The sequence below is a fragment of the Balaenoptera physalus genome (assembly GCF_965194825.1).
Source record: "Balaenoptera physalus genome assembly, chromosome: 4".
Lineage (NCBI taxonomy): Eukaryota > Metazoa > Chordata > Mammalia > Artiodactyla > Balaenopteridae > Balaenoptera > Balaenoptera physalus.
The window spans coordinates 39901355-39921957 of NC_138891.1; the positions used below are offsets into that span (position 1 = coordinate 39901355).

General features: G+C 37.3%; 2 protein-coding genes across 8 annotated transcripts in view; one reads left to right on the forward strand and one right to left on the reverse strand.

The window, feature by feature from the left end:
- The window catches only part of GFM1 (G elongation factor mitochondrial 1), a 52238-nt gene that overhangs the window by 20197 nt on the left and 11438 nt on the right, over nucleotides 1-20603 (forward strand). For all 7 annotated transcript variants that reach the window (XM_082459548.1, XM_082459546.1, XM_082459545.1 and 4 more), the window contains exons 12-16: nucleotides 2164-2301; nucleotides 3194-3276; nucleotides 13857-14019; nucleotides 15627-15771; nucleotides 20425-20585. In XM_082459548.1, the coding sequence (XP_082315674.1) occupies nucleotides 2164-2301; nucleotides 3194-3276; nucleotides 13857-14019; nucleotides 15627-15771; nucleotides 20425-20585 (690 nt within the window). The remainder of the gene's footprint in view (nucleotides 1-2163; nucleotides 2302-3193; nucleotides 3277-13856; nucleotides 14020-15626; nucleotides 15772-20424; nucleotides 20586-20603) is intronic.
- Nucleotides 3314-9398, reverse strand: LXN (latexin). The gene is made up of 6 exons (XM_082459690.1): nucleotides 9064-9398; nucleotides 7666-7728; nucleotides 6380-6557; nucleotides 5925-6061; nucleotides 3915-3977; nucleotides 3314-3645 (listed from the first exon to the last, which is right to left on the reverse strand). Exons 1-6 carry the CDS (start codon nucleotides 9190-9192, stop codon nucleotides 3547-3549), a joined length of 669 nt encoding a protein of 222 aa, XP_082315816.1. The 5' UTR covers nucleotides 9193-9398; the 3' UTR covers nucleotides 3314-3546.

The window sequence follows — 20603 nt, forward strand, 5'->3', positions numbered from 1 at the left end:
GGAGGGAAATCAAATGCATCAATATTCAAAAGGTTTTTTGGTGTCTTGGGGTTGTCTGCTTCCTGGAGAATTAATATACATCAAATAATGAAATCACTGCATAAAACCCTGAATCTCAGTAGTGGGGCAGGGGTGATCTTCTAGTAAGTTGAGAGTCCCTGGCTAGTGCAGGGCAAAGGGAAAAGACTTTGGAGATAGACTAACCCAGGATTCAAGCCCAGCTAGCTCTGTGGCCTTGAGCAACTTGTTTTTACCTAGTTTCCTCACCTGTAAAACATGGATAATTCTGTCGTGCAGCCTTGTGGTTAGAATTTGAGATAACGTATACAAAACACATAAAACATCTTCAGCCACATGTGATAGCTGTTAATATTGGTGATTGGAGCGTGTTAGTTTTCTATTGCTGCCTAAGAAATTAGCAAAAACTTAGTGGCTTAAAACAGCACAGATGTATTATTTTACAGTTGGGCAGGTCACAATTCGGACATAGTTCTTAATGGGCTAAAATCAAGTATTGGCAAGGCTGTGTTGTTTCTTTCTTGGAGGCTCTAGGGGACAGTTTAGTTCCTTGCTTACTCAGATTGTTGGCAGAATTCAGCTCCTTGTTGTAGGACTGGGGTCCTCATTTCCTTGCTGTCAACTGAGGGCTGTTTGTAGCTTCTAGAGGCTGCTCATAGCCCCCTTCCTCCTGTCTTCAGTGCCAGCAACAGCAAAATGAGCCCCTCTCATGTTTCAAATATCTCCTGTCTCTTCTTTCCCTCTTCCCATCTCTCCACTACCCTTCTTCATTCAGCTTCCTTTTTTTTTTTTTTTTTTATTCAACTCCTTTATTCAGCAAGTATTTATGAAGCATCTGCTACAAAGCAGACACTCTTCTAGGTGCTGGGGACATAACAGCATCCCTTTCCTCAAAGAGCTCACGTTCTAGCGAGGGCAGCAAACAGTAAACTGAGAAGGTGTGATTTATTACATGGGGATGATGTCTCGGAGACCACTGCAGGGCAGGGGAGGTGGGAGAGGAAAGGGGCAGTTCTAAGTGCAGGCTCAGCTTCCATTTTTATTTTATTTTATTTTATTAAAAATTTTTTTTTTTTTGCTGCATTGGGTCTTCGTTGCTGTGCATGTGCGGCAAGCGGGGGCTACTCTTCATTGCGGTGCACAGGCTTCTCATTGCAGTGGCTTCTCTTGTTGCGGAGCACAGGCTCTAGGCATGCAGGCTTCAGTAGTTGCAGCACGCAGGCTCAGTAGTTGCAGCGCATGGGCCCTAGAGCACATGGGCTTCAGTAGTTGCGGCTTGTGGGCTCAGTAGTTGTAGCTCTCGGGCTCTAGAGCGCAAGCTCAGTAGTTGTGGCGCACAGGCTTAGTTGCTCTGCGGCATGTGGGATCTTCCCAGACCAGGGATTGAACCCGTTTCCCCTGCATTGGCAGGCGGATTCTTAACCACTGCACCATCAGGGAAGTCCCTCAGCTTCCATTTTTAAAGGCCCATGCAATTAAATTGGGCCCGTCCAGATTATTCATGATAATCTCCCCATCTCAAAGTCTGTAACCTTACTCACATCTGCAGAGTCCTCTTTACCATGTAAGGTAACAGTCACAGGTTTGGGGGGATTAGGGCATGTCCTTAGAAGACCATTATTCTGCTTACCACATAAGGAAGTTACATCTAAGGAGAATAAAGGTGCATCAAACCACATCCAAGCAGATTGTTTTGAAAGGGAGAGGTCTCAATGTGCATTTGCCTAGTGTTGGTCTTAACTGCCCTCTTGAATCTACAGTAGAAACTTGGTAACCATGCTGATTCCTTTGATTATGTATAGGATTTCTAAGATATAACACGTAACACAGATTCTACTTTCTGCTTTATGGGCAGTTTTCCACAAATGGACAGTTTCTGTCAATATAATAGGAAAGGGCATAGTTAAGTCTTGGACTCCTGTATCTTGGTGTGAAAAGAAAATTCTATCAGTTAGCTATTCCCTGCTGTCTTGGTTGTGTGGTATTCAAGCTCTCATATTAAAAGGATATAGCCTAGAAACTAGATGGTAGATCATTTTTATTTTTTAACTGTTCATGTATTTGATTTCATTCATTAAAGTTTTTTCAACAGTTTCATTGCTTATCATGCTTAGTAAAATGTGTAATGATTTTCTTTTTTTAAAGAATGATCTGGAAAAATTTTCAAAAGGTATTGGCAGGTTTACAAGAGAAGATCCCACATTTAAAGTCCACTTTGACACTGAGAGCAAAGAGACAATTGTATCTGGAATGGGAGAATTACACCTGGAAATCTATGCTCAGGTAATGAATAACAAGGAAGTTAAATTCACTTTATTTATGTCTATGTTTTTGTTAAAAGTCGATAATTCTCAATCTAATGGTTATAAACTAATAGTGGTTCTTCAAGCTTCACTCTGGTTTTTGTATCTAGATGTGGTATACTGCTTCTTCCAGTGTGTGTTACTAATTAATTACTTTTGGTTTCTAAATCTTTTTATTCGTAAAACATTGCAGACTTCTAGAATCAAGGCTCAGGGGATTTGCAGTAAGACCATTCATCCATCCCTAGGTTATGGTTCCTTGGGTCGAGTGTATCCTGGTCTCAGCCTTAGGAAGACAACCTCAGGGAGAAACCTGCTGAGAAAGTCGGCCCACCAGTACCCACTCTTCAGGCCATTTCTTGCCTGTTTTCTTCTCAAGTCAGTACTTGAAGATCATTATAATGGAGATAAACAAGTGGGTAGATGGGGCCCCTGCTTACCTAGGAAAGGTCTTGTGTGTATATGAATGAAAACAAAATATATATGACTTATGATTAAAAATTCTGGTTGTGATTATATCTTTGAAGTTGAGATAGTAGAAAATTATGACAACAGATTCATATACTATTCCAGTGAATATGTAATAAAATGGAGCAAAGATAAAGTTTTATTGGATAGATTAATTGGAGGTAAGTATAAGTTAATCAATCTAAATTAGAATTCATTTATATAAAATCTGTAAAAGCAGTTTGTATTGTTTAATATCATGTATTTATCCTCATAAGGTACTTAAGTGATTTAAGATTTATCATTTGCTTATCATATTTAAATGAATGCTTCTAAGGTAGTTGAGATTCTTGGGATTTTTCTTCCTTTAGTTCATTATTTTTTTAATTTAAATATATCAAAAAGATCTCTCCTGCTCTTTTTAGAGGATGGAAAGAGAATATGGCTGTCCTTGTACCACAGGAAAGCCAAAAGTTGCTTTCAGAGAAACCATTACGGCCCCTGTCCCGTAAGTATGCAAAACGATTAAACATAAACTATGAGGCTGGAATTTAAAGCTTTTTATTAGGGGATATACATAGCACTGTTACTGTTGATGAGACACTTTTACATTGTGATGCTCTTTATTATGGAAGCTATATAGTTCTGTAGTTCAGGCCATTTATACAAAGGGACACTTATGAGATTTGTCTGACCCTTTAAGCTAGATATCAATGAAGACTGGTATACACATCATTAATAAGCATGTTTATACTTCATCGAATGTTACAGTCTTCATTTATTCCAATTGTGCTTCCTTTGGTAGACGGCTATTATGTTTTACTTTAGTACCATATTGTGGATGCCAGAGAACTTGCATTTGCCAAGGAATAATCTCCTGCAAGTAAAGGAAACTGATGCTATGATAAAATTCAGAAAACATTTAAGAAAACAGAGTTGGGTTTATATTTTGTTAGAAACAAAACAGTCCTCATAAAGAAAGCACAAAACAAGTTAAATTGCTGCAAGTGTAATATATTTCAACCTGGTGCCTATTTGAATTTATATGAATTCTGATTTAGAGTCAAAATTAATAAGGCATACTGTGGCTACAAAATGAGTCTCAATTTTCAAAGTAGCATCAAATAAAGGAAAATGATACTCTACCTGAGATGCAATGTCATGAAGTAGAATGGTGTAGTCTAACTCAATGAAGTCATCATTTCTTTGCTATAATAAAAAATAAAAACCTGCGTTTAAAACTTGATATCATTGGCAAAAATGATAATTTTAAGAATCAGCTTTCATTAGTAGATGACAGTAATACTTCCACTTAAGTAAAATTAAAAATTGAATGTCATAATTTATTTAGCCTGGCAGAAAAACTATTCTCTTATAAATAAGATTTCTTTCAAACTACATTTTAAAATCATGATTTTTAAAAAATTTGTTACTCTAAAAATCATTTACCCCTTCTGTTTTTAGTTTCTGAGTTGTGGTAGCTATTTAAGAACATTACAGTCTATAATTTGTCATTTAAGATTCCTTAATGTTTCCATTATTCAGAAAAGCATCGTTTAAGGGATAAACTACTGAAATGAGAGTTTACACTAAAGGAAACCAATTTTATAATAGGAATTCTCTTTTAAAAAACTGAAAATAATAAAAATGTAATGTTTGATTTTGTAACTAAAGCTTTGATCTATGCTGCTTATTGCTTTGGACATATAAAGTATTTATACTATCAGCTGCACAGAAATAGTGCGTCTACAGAGTTTCAAACCATGGTCATCAGAAATTTGCTGTACTCACCCAAGGCTCTTTAAAGCTTATAACTGATGTATTGAAACAAGCCCTAGACTCCAAGAGGCAGCACAAACTCCTGTGGCTCCTTTGGTTGACAGTAATTATAAATATGGCCCCAGGATCAAATAAAACTATGCTCTTCTCTCCTTAATAGTATCTTGAAGCAATCCCTTCTTTGACTATATCAACAAAGAATGTCCTTTAAGGATAAGGTAAAAATCAGGAAGGTTTCTTAAGTGTTGGATCATAATAGGTAAAGATATATAATATATACACGCTGAAGCAGTGGTTAAACTCTTCTGTTGGGATTTTCATTAATGCTTTAAAACTGCAGTTTAGTGAAGGGTTACAGGAAATTTCTTTCATAAAGCAGTAACACTGCATATTTTGCTATAAAAACATGGCTTGAAAATCATGTTTGTGATTGTAGATCCTCTGTAACGTGGACCCAGCTACTCAATTATCTGAGCCGCAATGCCCCTATAGGAGTGTTGTAACCAAGGTTGCTATCTACAAAAATGCATTAGAAAAAGGCTCTCTTAAAGTGTTATAAATAGTGATGCTAGGTATTTGGCATTACACTCTGAGTACTGTAATTGGTATCCTGTCCTCCAGTGTCCAAAGGTATCTAATAAGTGGCTGCAAAAGCTTGTGGAGTACAGGTGCTCCAGCTGCCTTGCAGTTTGTTATCAACAAACTGAAACAAGCCAATGGAAAGTGCTTTTCTCTTACAGAGTATTTTTCTTGTATTCCATTAAATACTACTAGTTGACATATTTTGTTTTTCTTTTAAACCTCTTAATAGAGCTAAACTCAAATAATTTATTTTAATCTCTTTAAGGTCTAGAAAGAGGCAGTTTGGAATAGTCATATCAGACTTAAAATACAAGGCTAGCAACAAGTAAGATATGAGGTTGTCAATTATGACTAAATGGGTTATAAAAGATAATTATATACAGGAAGCTTCACAAAGACTGAGTGCTAATACTTTTGTTCCAGCTGATCCTGGGGGAAAAAATGCCAGCCATATCTTTAGCTGTGACACTACCATTTCACTAGAGGAAAAAAGCAGAGGTGGTTTCAGTATCACATGATTATAGTAATTTGAACACAAAACTTAGGTTGCAAAAGGAAATAATCTGTATTAAGCTGCACACAAAAACCACTGCCAAATTATTTATAATTCAAGACTTCACTCTCTTGAAACTGCAGCTTCACCTTCTCTGGCCTTGATAACTGACTTCTTCAAATACTGACTTCACTATCTTAAATACAAAATGACTAAAGGGGCACTATTTATCCAATCATGAATTATAACACCTTCAGTAAATATTAAATCTATTAATAGTGTATTTTATAGAAATTACTTACCACTTGCTTGACAGTTTGAATTTTTGCCATTTTATACCATGTATTTTCAGTAGAATTTTGCCATATTATATAACCACAGGCAACCCAGGCTAAATGTTGAACTGGCTTCATTTCCGGAGGTACATTTCCAAAACTGTCTGGTGAGGGAAACATTTATATGATAAATGGAATTATTTCATATATACAGTATTAACCTTTAAAAAAAAATCTAAATTCTAAGTCATGTCTTAGTTTTCTTCAAATGCGTACAGAAAGTAATTAATTTAATTAAGCCATAGATTGATCTATAAGGTTCCAAGGCTTTTTTTGTTGTTGAATTAGATTAGTAATAAATATTTTTGCAAAAGTCAGTATATTGCCAGCATAATGTTAACATCTAACAATTTTGAGCATAGGTAATTGATATTGATCTTAAAGTCGAAAAAAATATTTTTCCGTGCCATATATTTACATACCTGGAATATTTTGTGCTTCTAGTGGTTCCTTCATAGACTTGAGTCTATGATAAAATGTGGTATCTTCCTCATCTGGGTTCTTTCCAATTTCTCCTTCAAATGTGAAGTTGACTTCTGGTGCAGTATCTTGTCCCATTGGAGGGTACAGTACTTCAGCTGTGCAATTCACTGTAACTTGCTGTTTGAAACATTTTGTGAAAGATCTTTACATGTAGATGGCCATCCATTACTAATTATTGTTCTTTGAGATATAACATTTAAAGCATTGCCCCCCTAATGATGTTGTTTCAGACTTGACTTGAGTGTACCTATTCCAGAGGTATCTAATTGGTGGTGGCCCAATAATTTTCTTAGAGGTATCTAAAATAGGTAACTTATTTTATAACATATAAGGTCTCATAATCTTGTAAATTCATTTTAAAACTATGTATTTCAGTATTAATGGGAAGTCCATTTGTAAAGCAGATTTTAGTCTTTATATACCAACTCTAGACTCTGGTTACTTTTTTAAGTCTGTCCATTACTCTTATTCTCTCCTCCTGAAATAACAGAAATTTTCTCAAACTCAGATTCTGCAATCTATATCCAAATATAAAATGAGAAGATTGTAGCGTTGGTTCTGCTTTGTAAAGATGACTGTGAAGCAGCTCAAATGCCTTTTAATGAATCTCCTTATGTTAGCCTGTATCTCTTCTTAATTATGCTTAACAAAAGGGCAAGCTTTTTTAAATTTCAAGGTGGTTATGGTACAAGTGGCAGTTCCTTCCTTTTAAAGTTTGTCTCATTAATAATTTGACAGGTGTATAATTTTTTAAAATTTCCCTGCCACATTACTGAAAGATTCTTATCTGAACAGAGTGGTACCAGTTGGCCATTCTATTGCTCATAAATATCTAAAAGCACTTGCTTTCTTTAAATAAAAGAAATGAAAAACAGAATGAAACAGACATAAAAAAGTGATGATGATTGTAGAGTTAATTATTACACTTGTTCATATTAGGCATAAATTCATACTGGCCTATGAGTACATAATATTTTTAAAGGAAATTTATTTGAACTGAAGTATATAGAGTCTCTTTTCTAAATAGCGTGATAGAAATACTAAGTGTATCTCAGAATACACAAAAAGTAAAAACTGACCTTTGTATGGTGATCATTTTTTTTGAGGCAGGGATTTTACAACAACTTTTTTAAAAACCAAATTAATCCTATGATTTGATCAGCAGAGGTGATATGGAATATTAGGAATCAAATTTTATTTCATAATAAAGTGACATTTCACTTACTTTTTGGATAATTTCTTCCACAGAAAATTTAAGGCGATACTTATGTCCTCTTCCTGGAATATCCTAAAATTAAGAAAATGTGGTGTTATTATAACAATAACTCAATCCTTTACATTGTTAGAAGAATCCATTCTCATTTGGTTGGGCGTGGTGCTGACTGTTGGGGGTAAATGATTAAGGCCTTACACCTTGACCAAGGCATGTCACCATGTTTGTGACATCTAATTTAGCAGGTCCTCTAGCAGGGTTATTTTGGATGAGAACAAGAGGGTGAGATAAAAGCATATATAAATAAAATCGGTTATAATTCACTTTCAATCATCAGAGTACTCTAACCTCTGGATCTGTGATCCTAAATTCCACATGAGAAATTTTGAAAATTTTAATTCTAAAGGTGACAAATAGGATGCACCATTGAAAAGCTTTTTCATAAAGCCTTATGTACCCTGCAAATAGTGTTCAATGAAGATGAATTCCATTTTGAGGCAGCTTACTGCGAAGTGGTTAGAGAATGTTAAGTACTGCTTTTACTTGTATGTTAGTGGACCTGCAAAATGATACGTTAACAAATTTTATAACAGTAAGACAGACGTTTAGGTATTTCACTTTTGAATCAAGATGTAATTGAGAATTTATACCTAATTATGTTATCTGGTGTGGTTTTGAAATAACATTTACTCCCTGTCAGCTCTTAAAGACTGTTAGCAGTTAAACTTCTGTCAGATAAATAAGGGACAGTCGCAAATCTATTAGATTTTAGTAAAACGGAAACAAGCTTAGTGGTTGCTGAGGTCTTGAGCGTTTAATTTAACCCTTTAGCCAGAGGGGGCCCATCATTCACAGCGGTCAGTGGCAGTAGTGTTTGGATGGTTGAAGTGAAGCTTCAGGCCACAATACTTTTACTCTGCTTTGTCAGTTTCTGTTGCTTTTTGTTTAACCCTTCATTTTGGTCAAAGAGTCTAATAAAGGATTGATCTTAAAATTCAGGCAGTGAAGAATCTTTTGCAAGACGGGAGCTTTTGTTGGCCCAGATTGGAGTAGTATATGCTAAACATAGCGCCAGTTTTAAGATCCTTTTGAAAATGGTTCCTGTAGGTTTCACTTGGGGAAAGGGGAGAAGCCGCCCCAATTGAGAACATTTACCGATTTCCTTATAGCAGGGCTCATAAAAACTACCAGTGTCTCTGCCTTCCCGTAAAAACAACAAACATTCCCGGGGCTGTCCCCAGAGACTGGAGTGTAGCCCAACCCCAGAAAAGCCAACTCCTCTAGAGAGACAGCCAGCCTTGAGGCCCAAAACGGGCATGGGGTGTGGGGGGTCAGAAGCAGGTGGAGCTGAGACCCTCGGCGGTGGGGGGAACGCTAGCAGGTGCCGCCACCACCCTCTGCCCGACTCACCTGCAGGCTGGCTTGTTTGACTGTCTGCACCAGAAACACCTTGTGGGGGCTGCCCTGCTGGTAGTTGATGCAGCTCTCTACCACCGAGGCCGCCCTGGAGGCCGGGTAGTGGGTCGGAGGGATTGCCATTCTTGGTGAGCCGCGGCTGGGCTTGCGTGGGGCTGCTCGAGCTTCACAGGAAGGGAAGGGCACCCCCGTCCTGCCTGCTGCTGAGTCCCCCAGGCGGAAAAGTCAGCCCTCCTTCTTTGGGCTGGGCGGGGCCTGGGGCGGGGCCGCCAGCTCCTTCCCTCGCTGTCTCCCTCCTTCCCTCCTTCCCTCCTTCCGATTCTGCAAGCCGCTGCCTGGGAGCTGGCTCCTAAGGAGGCTGCTCCTGGAGCCCCGTCCTGCCTTCTGCTGAGTCCCCCAGGCGGAAAAGTCAGCCCTCCTTCTTTGGGCTGGGCGGGGCCTGGGGCGGGGCCGCCAGCTCCTTCCCTCGCTGTCTCCCTCCTTCCCTCCTTCCCTCCTTCCGATTCTGCAAGCCGCTGCCTGGGAGCTGGCTCCTAAGGAGGCTGCTCCTGGAGCCCCGCCCTGTTACCGCCTACTGTTACTCTCTAGTCCCTGTTTGGAGAGAGCCCCCTTCTCCTTTAAGGGGGGGTGAGGAGTGAGTCGTTGGGCTGGGTTGTTAGGGACTACATCCTTCCTTTTATTAACCTTTACAGAAGCTTGGGGAGGGGCTTTCGGGGTTTCGCCTTAGTGGAGAGTCTCTGGGGCTTCAAGTTTCCTCTTCGTGGAAGGAGGCTGGTTGCTTTACTTGCAGACTGGAGCGCAACTTCCTTATACACCACCCACAGTGTCCGGCACGAGCGCAACTTCCTTATACACCACCCGCAGTGTCCGGCACGGGGCAAAGTACAAAGGAGCGCCAGGTAGTGAGTCATTGTGATACCTTCTTTTCTCTTCCCTGTCCAGGAACAGGCTTGCTCATACCCAGCTTTCTGTGGTGGTGTATCAGTTCTGCCCAAATCAGGGTACGAGAGACTGCAAACGATAGCATTAATTTGGAGGATTATGTAATTTAGGTCAGGAGAATTTTAAAAGGTACTTGCACTCCTCTCTCCCTTTACTGATCTTCGAAAGATGAGGTTTTGATATCACACCATGCTTCCAACTTTCTGAATCACTTTGAAAATTTTACTTTGAGGATTAAAACTTACTTAAAAACTGAATTTATACAAAGCACTACATTGAAGTAGCTTCTAACAAAAGCAGTTTTTTAAAGCTCCTTAAGCAAGCACAGACTTTTAGTAGGCAGTGCATTTTTACTCTCCAGATCTCTTAATTACCTCCTGTGAGCTTTAAAGGAACTGTAGTCTAGGCTGTTCTTTGGATTTGCTGTAGATCTAGCAGCTAAGATTTCTTTTCATCAAATGTATAGCCAAACTGACACTGTAGCTGGTTGGCTTAGAAATAAAGACTCTTTGCTATTTTTCCCAAAACGGATTTTGAAGGTTCCTTGAGTAGACACATATATTGTGTTGCTTTTTTTAAAAAAGTTAACAAAAATGTATTTGTAATGTGTTGTTTTCCTCAAATACCCTTTTTATTTGTAAATAAAGTCTTTGGAGTAAGTAGATTTTTAAAGAACAGTAAGTAGTAAGGCATTCCCATTCTTTCTAATTATATTAGCCAACAACCATCAAGTAACTAGAGGATGAAAGGGTTAGTTTCTCCTCAAGGCTTTTTGTAAAAAATTGAAGCTTGTTTTTCTGTTTTTGGGCGGTGTGTGGGGGGGTGTGAGTCATTCATCTATCAGCCAACCTCTTAGGTTGTCACTGTATTTGTGTGTTAGTTGTATGAATTATGTGCTCCTTTGATAGTGTCCAAGAAGGAGTGGCGGAATACATTCTAATTACCCAGAAAGAGCTTTTTTGCTGATAATGAAATTTTAAAGTTTTCACAAGTAGCTAGTTAACATCTGTTTTATTACCAGTTAGAGTTGTGAGGAGTACAATATGTGAGCTTCCTAGATGAAATCACCCTTTTGAAGCTTTACGAATACAGTTAACATCTCTGTAGATCAAGGCTAGTAACAGAGGTTGTGACGTATCAGGCATTTATTTACTAAAAGTACACATACCAGTTTAAGTTCTTTTAAAAATATAATTATTATATTAAAATTTTTAAACTGCTTATTTAGATGTTAAATAAATAAACTGCATTGAGAGAATCTTATTCCTATACTTGAGTCCTTGAAATCTTACTTACTAAAATTTCATTAGTGGTAAGTCAAGAGATCATTATCCGCAAACTTGAATAATGTATGAGTTACCTTGAAAGTAGCAAAATTATTATGGGTCTCTGGGATCGGGCAAATTAAATTATTATTTTAAATAATTGTATGGACATAAAACTTAAAACGCCTATGGCTTGCAACTTTGATAAGACTATGAAGTCAAAATAAATCTACAAAATAGAGATATGCAATAAAACCAACACAATTCTAATTAACAGTAATTTTAATGTGAGAGATGATGATGTTTTGTCAAAATGAAATTGTCTTTTATAAAATTCCAGTGGTCTGACCACAGGAGCATGGATTCTTTTGCCTTCAGCACATCTATTCAGTGCCTACCAAGTGATGTCTTAGTTCTTCCACTTCTCTATTTAAGCTACAGTAAAATCTCTCTTTGTGCAGTGTCTTCTAACAGCTTTTGAAGTGAATGCATCGTGTGCAGATTAAATCAGTTTATGTTCTTATTAGCCTTTTAGAAACATGTTTGATTAAGAGTGTTGGTCTTGGTACGAATCCTGGCTCTGCCACTTAAGAGCTGTATCACGTTTGGCAAGTTACTTAGCTTTTCTGACCCTCAGGTTTCTCACCTGTAAAATAATAATAAAAAATAGTGCCTACTTCATGGGTCTGTGGTGAAGAGCAAGTAAGACTGTTCATAAAAAGTGTTTAGCACAAGCCTGGCACATGAGTGTCCTGTTATTTGGCATCCACTTGATTATAAACGCAGCCATGGTCCCTGAAACCGCAGGGATTGCTTGTCTGTGAGCTGGCCCTCCAGGGCACTGCTGTCCAGTAGCAGTTTGTGCAGCGATGGAAATGTTTGGCTCTGCTGTCCCGGACAGTAGCCACTCTCCACACCTGCCTGTTGACCACTTGTAATGTGACTAGTGCAGCTGAGGAACGAATTTTAAATTTTATTTAATTTCAATGTAAATATCCATGATTAGTGATTACCATATAGACAGCACAGATCTAGAGTATGTTGTATGTCATATTATTATCAAATTGAAAACAAAATTTAAAATGTCTCAGAGAACTTGAGCATACTAGAGAATATGTCAATGGACCACAGTTTTGGAATCCCTTCAGTAATTCTGTGGTGATTTGGCAGTTGTTTCTCTTCTCCCTTTCCTGCTCTCGGTGGTTCTGATGGCTGTTTGTTTCTCTCCCGGGAAAATCAACCATTCAGCATTGTTTCCCAGCCTATCCTGAAGCTCTTGGCTGCTGGAAGATTATTTAAAGGCAGTTCATCAGGCACATTCACGCTTAGGCTCTCTATGGAAACTGCTTATTCCAAGCTGACATCTACTGAAATTTGCTGTTTACTTCTTCCAAACCATTCACAGACCTGTACGCAGGAACACACACTCATTAATGTCCATTTACCTGCAGTTATCTGCAGACACCTTTGAAAGCAGCCAGCTTCTTCCATCTTATGGCCTTGAGGAAGGTTTCAGTTGACAGGAAAAACGCCTTCCAAACAGTAGATACTGATGAAATGTTTTTGTTTTTTTTTTTTTTTAATTTACTTTTATATTTATTTTTAGCTGTGTTGGGTCTTTGTTTCTGTGCGAGGGCTTTCTCTAGTTGCGGCAAGCGGGGGCCACTCTTCATCGCGGTGCGCGGGCCTCTCACTATCGCGGCCTCTCTTGTTGCGGAGCACAGGCTCCAGATGCGCAGGCTCAGTAGTTGTGGCTCACAGGCCCAGTTGCTCCACGGCATGTGGGATCTTCCCAGACCAGGGCTCGAACCCGTGACCCCTGCATTGGCAGGCAGATTCTCAACCACTGCGCCACCAGGGAAGCCCTCATGAAATGTTTTTTCAATGATATCGTAGCCTGTGTTTACATATATTTAGTATGCATGTAAGATGTTTATTTCATCCTATTTATGTTGTCATTAGTAGTTTCAAGTAAACACTGACCTGTGTGTCTATTTGAATGACTTATGTTAATCATGATCATTTTGCCATTAATCATTTTCAGGTGTTAGTTATTCCGCCTGAAACTCCCTTCTCTCGTATTTTCTCAGTCCATAGTGTACAAGTTGTAAAATCAAATAGCAACTATCTGAATGAATTAACTGCATAGCTCCTATTTTCAGATAATTGTCCTCATAGAGATTTAAGGAGAGAACACTGTCCCAGGGAAGGGAGGCATTCCAAAAGAAATGGGTAAGCTCTTTGGAATGTAGGTTACTATTAATAGAATAAGAACCTTAGACGGACTTTTTATTTTAATTTGTTGACTTTTACTTTCTACTTGTGAAATTCAGAATTAGCAGAATTAAAACCATGGATTACTTTGGTGGTGTGCCCCACCCTCACCTCCAAGTAAAAACAGAAGGGACAGGATTACTTTTTAAATAAATTCTATAATAATTTTATAGCAAGGCTATGGTATTTGAAGGAAAAAGTAAAAATGATGAGAGGTGGTTTTTCATTTAAATTAGTAGGAGTTATTTCATTTTGGTGATTATATAATGCTATGTTGATTTTTTCTTCTTCCTAAATTACTTTCAGGTTTGAGTTTACACATAAAAAACAATCAGGTGGTGCAGGCCAGTTTGGAAAAGTGATAGGTGTACTGGAGCCTCTGGACCCAGAGAACTACACCAAGTTGGAGTTTTCAGATGAAACATTTGGGTCAAATGTTCCAAAGCAATTTGTGCCTGCCGTAGAAAAGGTAAAAACAAACAAAAAAACCTTTATTGCATTTAAAAAAAAATCAAAAACAGTCTATTAGGTATCAAATCACATTGCTATCACGTTGTCATCTGTGGTTCATTTTCATTACAGTTCTGCTTCTTTTTCTCATTAAGCTTTCCATCTGATTAGAATCTTTAAGTTCAAGAGCTATAAATATATGCTGTGACGATGAGGGGAAGTCATTCTGTTTCTTAATCATAGTTATTGTATTTCTCTTGATAAATTTAAACTACTTCATTGATTATAATCAGCACTTGAAATTTGCAGTAGGCGTTAGGGGTTTATGAAAGTTTTAGGTGTACTGATGTAGTAGAATGGACATTCATTAAGATTCCCAACACCTGGGTGCTGTCCTAATCTCTGCTAGTGATTAACATGCCCTTGGGTAAATCAGAGCCACTTTCTTTTGTAAACTGAGCATATAGTACTTAATTCCGAACCCCTCACAAACTCAAGGATCAGATAAGACTCTGATATTTCTTTGGGAATTGTGAAGTGATTTGCACATATAACGGGGTTACTAGTGATTTGTTGGCTTTCTAGGTCAACTGGCTTTAAGACTGTTGTAAACCTTTAGCAACTGTCTATTCTTGTAGATTGAGATTTTTAGGTTTTTTTAACCTTTTAACTTAGAAATCTTTATTAACAGATCATAATTTTGGCTTCAGCATTAATTTTGGTAGCATTTTTTGTGATTAGTGTGTTTCATTCATTATACTTTATTTCAAGACAATATTTTGTCATTCACACACTTTTAAATTATCTTTTATTCTCCAGGATTAATGTAAGTGAAGGAAAGCTCAGATATTTTTCAGCATTTAGAGTTTACAGTTTTGAATGCCAGAAATATATTGTACTACATGTGCAGCTGTGTGATTGTCTTGCCATGAAAAACTATCTTGAATTGTAGGAGCTCTACGAGTATTTAAGTGACTGAAGGAAAAAAAACATTGCACACTTATCAAATTTTACTCTTTAAATATGTATAGTTTATTGTATATCAGTTATACCTCAATAAAGCTGCTTTTTTAAAAAAAGAATTGCTTTGGAAAAATGAAATTAGCTTTTAATTTTAGTTCTTACTGACATTGTAGAACACTAAAGCTGTTAGTGATCTGCCAATGAGGCAGAGCAGTGATAGGTATATAGTAGGAGCTTCAGACACAGCTGTTGATTAGATGTCAGTTTTGATTGACGTTTTATTTTAGAGAATTTCTTAGATTTGCCTTTCCTCTCTTTCCTCCTTGTAAAATTGAGATCATGCTGTCTCTGTAATGCATCATGAGCGTTTAGTAATTCTTGAAGATGAGGTTATGAGAAAGCGATTGTAGCACTCTCAGCATCACTTTCAAACCAGCTCTCACCTTTATGTGATAGAGTTTTCCAAGGGATTGCTCATCTAGATTCCACAATAATAATACTTAAATAGGCTGTTCAACTTAAAAAAAAAATTTTTTTTAAACAATGAAATATAGCATACATAAAAATGTTACACTTCTGAATACTAAAACGTTTGGGGGTTTTTCATAATGCTTCTGTGAGTAAAACCCACTCACTCCAGAAGTTGTGTTCATTCATTAACAGGGGTTTTTGGATGCCTGCGAGAAGGGCCCTCTGTCTGGTCACAAGCTCTCTGGGCTCCGGTTTGTCCTGCAAGATGGAGCGTATCACATGGTGGATTCCAATGAAATCTCTTTCATCCGCGCAGGAGAAGGTGCTCTTAAACAAGGTACGCTGTGCCTGGCAGTTGCCGCATCAGTGCATCTATTTCCCTGGTGGACCATCAGAGCCGCAGAAGGCAGCACTGTGTTGGTTAGGTCTTCTTCCCATCCCCCCCACCCCACCAGAGCAGTAAGCAGCACACCAGGGAACATGATAGGCTCTGGGCAAGTATTCATAGAATCAAAGTGAGGATAGATTACTGTGTTTTCTTTCTTACAAAATTAAAATCCTACTTTGTTCTCCTAAATTATCTGGTATTTTTTTGTAAGTTTAAATTCATAGATAATCTGTAAGTTCTACTTTTAATAGAGAAGACAGAAATGCTCAGAATTATAAGAATTATTTTAAAGAAACATCAATTACAGTCATCCTGTTTTTAGTGATTTATTCAGATGTCAGAAAAATCTATAAATTTGTAAACAACTTTTTCATGTATGACATTGTAGGCTTTTAGGCATTTGAAAGAATTCAGTAAACCTTATTCTCAGTGCAGACTTCTTGTTAAACTGCTAAAATTGTCAACCTTTCTCACATAGAATAATATGTCTATTAAAACCCTGATGAAACAGAACCCTAAGCAATTGCGGATATATCTGATTCATTGCTTTTAAGAGAGAAAAGCAAATGACGGCACAGCAGTTTGACGTTGGGGGCTTTTACATTGTAACTGGGAGCCAGAAAATTCATTCTCTTTGTCATCTCTTCCATATCCGTTATATGGTAATTCATTAGTTATGTCCATAAGTGGATTTTTGCAGAGAATTACATTATGATTCACAAAACATTTCAGAGATATTTTTGTCAAAGAGGGTCGAAATAGCAGAAAATTAATCCTAACACATCATTTCCAGGCATTCGGAAAATCAGGATTTTATTGTATGAATTTTGGACTTTGTTGTTTTTGGTCTGTTTGCATCTGTGACCAGGTGTGGGGCAATGGCTGGAGAAGGTTGCTCATTCCCTGACCAGGTTGCTAATTCCTTATTTTAGTTAAACTAATGGGAGCCATTAGTAATTTGTTGTTTCGTTTCTCAGTTGTGAAAGGGTGAGAGAATCCTCCATTTTCTTTATGCCAGCTAGCTGTCTATTAAAAATTCATTTGAAATTTATGATCTAGAAACCTTGTCACAGTCTGTCAGTTGTAATAGGAAAAAGGGAAATAAAGTCACAAAAAAAATAAGACTTTATTAAGCATGATTCAGATTGTATTGATAACACCTGCCTCTTGCCTTCTAGGGGTTCACCACTTTAATAAATCTTAAACTGGCAAATTGGTTGTAATCACTTCATATTCTTTTTTTCAGCTTTACTGAGGTGCAGTTGACAAAATTGTAAAATATTTAAAGTAATGATTTGATAAATGTATACATTGTGATACTTTTTTAAAGTATAGTTAAAACAAATTAGATATCACCAACTGTTCTATGCTGGTTCTTGACTGGAAATTGGTAGCTTTCCTGGATAGAGGTTGCATAAAGCAAGGTAATTGGTAAAATCAATTAACAAAGAGCCTCAACCTTTTAAATTATACCTATATGAAATATAAATAAATATAGATTATATGCCCATAACATACACATATATAGCCATGAAAAAAGTCTGTATGTCTATGCATGTTAACTAAACAGGTAGATATGTACCATTCAGTTTGTAAATACTTAAGTGTACAAATACTGTTATGTGTGATGACTGCCTGGTGGGGTGCAAAGGAAAAGCACCAGATAATAATTGAATTGAGGAGTATTGGTTTTTGCCAGATAAATATGTGCAAATAAACAGGTTGCAAGCGTGAAAAATGAATTACTTTGCTGTATCATCATCTGATTCTTTTTTCTCCATGACTGAAAGATAAAAGGGTAAAAGGGTAAAAGGAAATTTTTGCTGGGCTCTTAAGAAAATCAGCTTTTCATGCATACACCTCCACTGATTATCATATGAGAGTTTTAGGGTGGAAAATGTTGATAAATGAGCTTAGTATCAGATTAGCTTATACTTTTGAGCTATTCTCTATTATCAAAATTGGAAGAAAAATAGTCCAAATTCTCACGTAGTTTTCATTAAAAAAAAATGAAAACTGGAACTATTTTCAGTCACAATGTAAACTTTGCCCCTGAGATTAATCAGTGATGTAACTAAAACTGAAACGTGAAATTGAATGTTCTTTCAGGGACTGTTTCACCCCATGGATGTTAACCGTTGCCATCATTGTCTATGGCCAATTTTTAGACCGCTGTGCTTGGTCTCTGCAGAAACATTGAACTTGTAGCTACTCTACAAGAGAAATAAAGGCCTACCCAGAGTCATGTTAGCTCATTTTACTCAGCAGTGTCCCTTTTCTGATCTCCTGGGCTTTGAGTTTGAATGCTGGCTCTACTTCATACTTAACTCCGTGGAAATGGGCAAGTCCAGGCTGTTTGGAGATAGTAATGCCAAAGTATTAGATGAGAATGTACTTGAAAACACTTGCACACACATATTTGGGCATAATGAAGGCTAATCCCTCTTCCCTTCACATTACCTTTGACCTAGCACTGTGCAATGCCACCCATTTGCCAGCTTTTGGTCTCAGAGTGGTCATAATAACACTTATTGATCTCTTTTGTGCTGTGTATTATGCTGAGTACATGAATTATCATATCTTACCTTCAACAGTGGCCTTATAGTTGAGAAAATTGAGACTCAAGAGTAGTTAATCAAATGGCCCAAGGTTACATGTTAGTTAGTGGTGGAGCTGAGAGTTAAACCCAGACCAGAGCCTAGCCCTTGACCACCTCCTCCCACAACCTCTTTAGCACCCAGCCTGGTGTTATCAACTTTGTCCCTAGGGGACTGAAATAGAAACATTACCACCTCTACGCACCACTTTGGCTTAAAAGGTCCTGTGATGGTGTGGGTATTTTCACTTGCTTTTTATTCTACTTCAGGAAAAATTGCTTGTAGGACTTGGCTGCCATGTGACTATTCAAAAATGGCAGGATGAATTTAGCTCTGGAATCTTGTCATATGGAATGGGACAGAGAAAAGCATGAATAAGGGCGAGGTGAATCAGAAGGTGGATTTAGGAAGAAAGAGGGAGTTAAAAGGAAAGGAGCAGGGTGAGGGAATATGAAACCGAGAACTGGACAGGCCGTCCTCAACAATTATGTACTATACACTATATACTTGGCCCCTTCTTTCTCTTTAGAATATGACCGTCTTACACTCTAGCTCTTTTATATTACTGACCTATATTGAAAACACTAGATAATGTGTTACTAAATTTTAATATGTCTGTTCACATCTCTCTTTCTGGGTACCTTCTTCTGCATTAATTACATTTATTTAGAGCCAAGGAAGCTCTGCTGTTGTGGTAACCCAAGAAGTTAACAAGAAATAGAGCTTCTTCTACAGTCTATCTAGAATTTTTAGTCTACTGCTTTAGCTGTCTACGTAGAATTCTGCAGGCTTAGCTAATGAAACTTAGGAGTCTGCAGAGTTCAGTTATTCCTCTTTTCAGAACAAAATTCACTAATTAGGAGTAATGAGTCAAAGTTAGGTCTGAGCTAAGATATGATTTGAATTAGAAAACATTTCAAAGAAATGCAAGTATATTAAATGGCTGTTCTTATAATTATTGCACTTAAGCTAATAGTGTCTTTAGAACAAGTGCTTTAATGAATATACAAGAATAATTGCTGACTAGATTATTATAAACAAATTGATGCTTGGAAAATTATGATTATTTTAAAACAAAATATTTTCTTTGTCACCTTTTCATGTTATGCTTAAAGTCTTTATTTAAAGATAATTCATCCAGTCTGAGGCTGAAGTATTATTCCACACTATCATGATGTCCAAATTAAATATGAGTGTTTGAAGTTTTTTTATATTCTCTCCGCACTGTTACATTTTCAACCTCAGTCAGCATTTGTCACAGTAAGAAGTGTTCTTGTTATGTACTAAGTGGGATTAAAAAAATAAGGTTTTTTTATTTAAAAAAAAACACACATAAAAAACACATTGGGGTTTAGTGCTTAAATGGCCTTTAGCATCTAGGCCGATGTCTTTATTTTGTAGGTGAAGAAACATGACCTGGACAGATTGTGTTTTTCCAAAAGGCATATAACTTATTAGAGGCAGAGCAGAAACTAGAAACTTGGTTTTCTAATTCTCAATTGGGTATTGAAATTGTTTAGCCTAGACATATCTCAGGCATGACTTGATTATTGTCTCCAAGTATAAATAACAGTCTGCCAGGGACCAACAAGAAAGAATTGATTTACCTTGGTCAGAGACTTAACAGATAGTGTCTTTATTCCCGAAGGATTTCAGAAAGAATTAGTAACCCTCAACTGCATAATTTAAATGGGAAGGGACTTGATCGAATGTTGTTTTAAGACCCTTTTATATTACTTCTGCAACCTAATGATTTTTAGGATAAAAATATGGTAATGGACATACTAATATTAGAATTAAGTGTTGTCTTACTGGAAGTTCCATTTAGAAGAGTGACTGCTGCTGCTACTAGAAAAATGAGTCCAGATCAAATATCTTAACCTTATCATTTATGTGTGTACCTTTGGGAGAGCACTTTCTGTTTCCCTTTTGTATATGTGGATAGGAAAGAGCTCCAGTTTGTTTAAAGATTAATAAACCAACTTATATTTTTTTTAAACCCTAGCCCTGGCAAATGCCACATTATGTATTCTTGAACCTATTATGTCTGTGGAAGTTGTAGCTCCACATGAATTTCAGGGACCAGTGATTGCAGGAATTAACCGGCGCCATGGAATAATCACGGGACAAGATGGAATTGAGGACTATTTTACGCTATATGCAGATGTAAGTACTGTTAGTCAC

Coding starts and splice junctions, on each gene's coding strand:
- LXN (XM_082459690.1), bottom strand. CDS start 9,192: ATGGCAATCCCTCCGACCCACTACCCGGCCTCCAGGGCGGCCTCGGTG. Junction 6,558..7,665: donor TGGAAGAAATTATCCAAAAA/GTAAGTGAAATG, acceptor TGTTTCAAACAG/CAAGTTACAGTGAATTGCAC. Junction 6,062..6,379: donor AGAAGCACAAAATATTCCAG/GTATGTAAATAT, acceptor TTCCCTCACCAG/ACAGTTTTGGAAATGTACCT.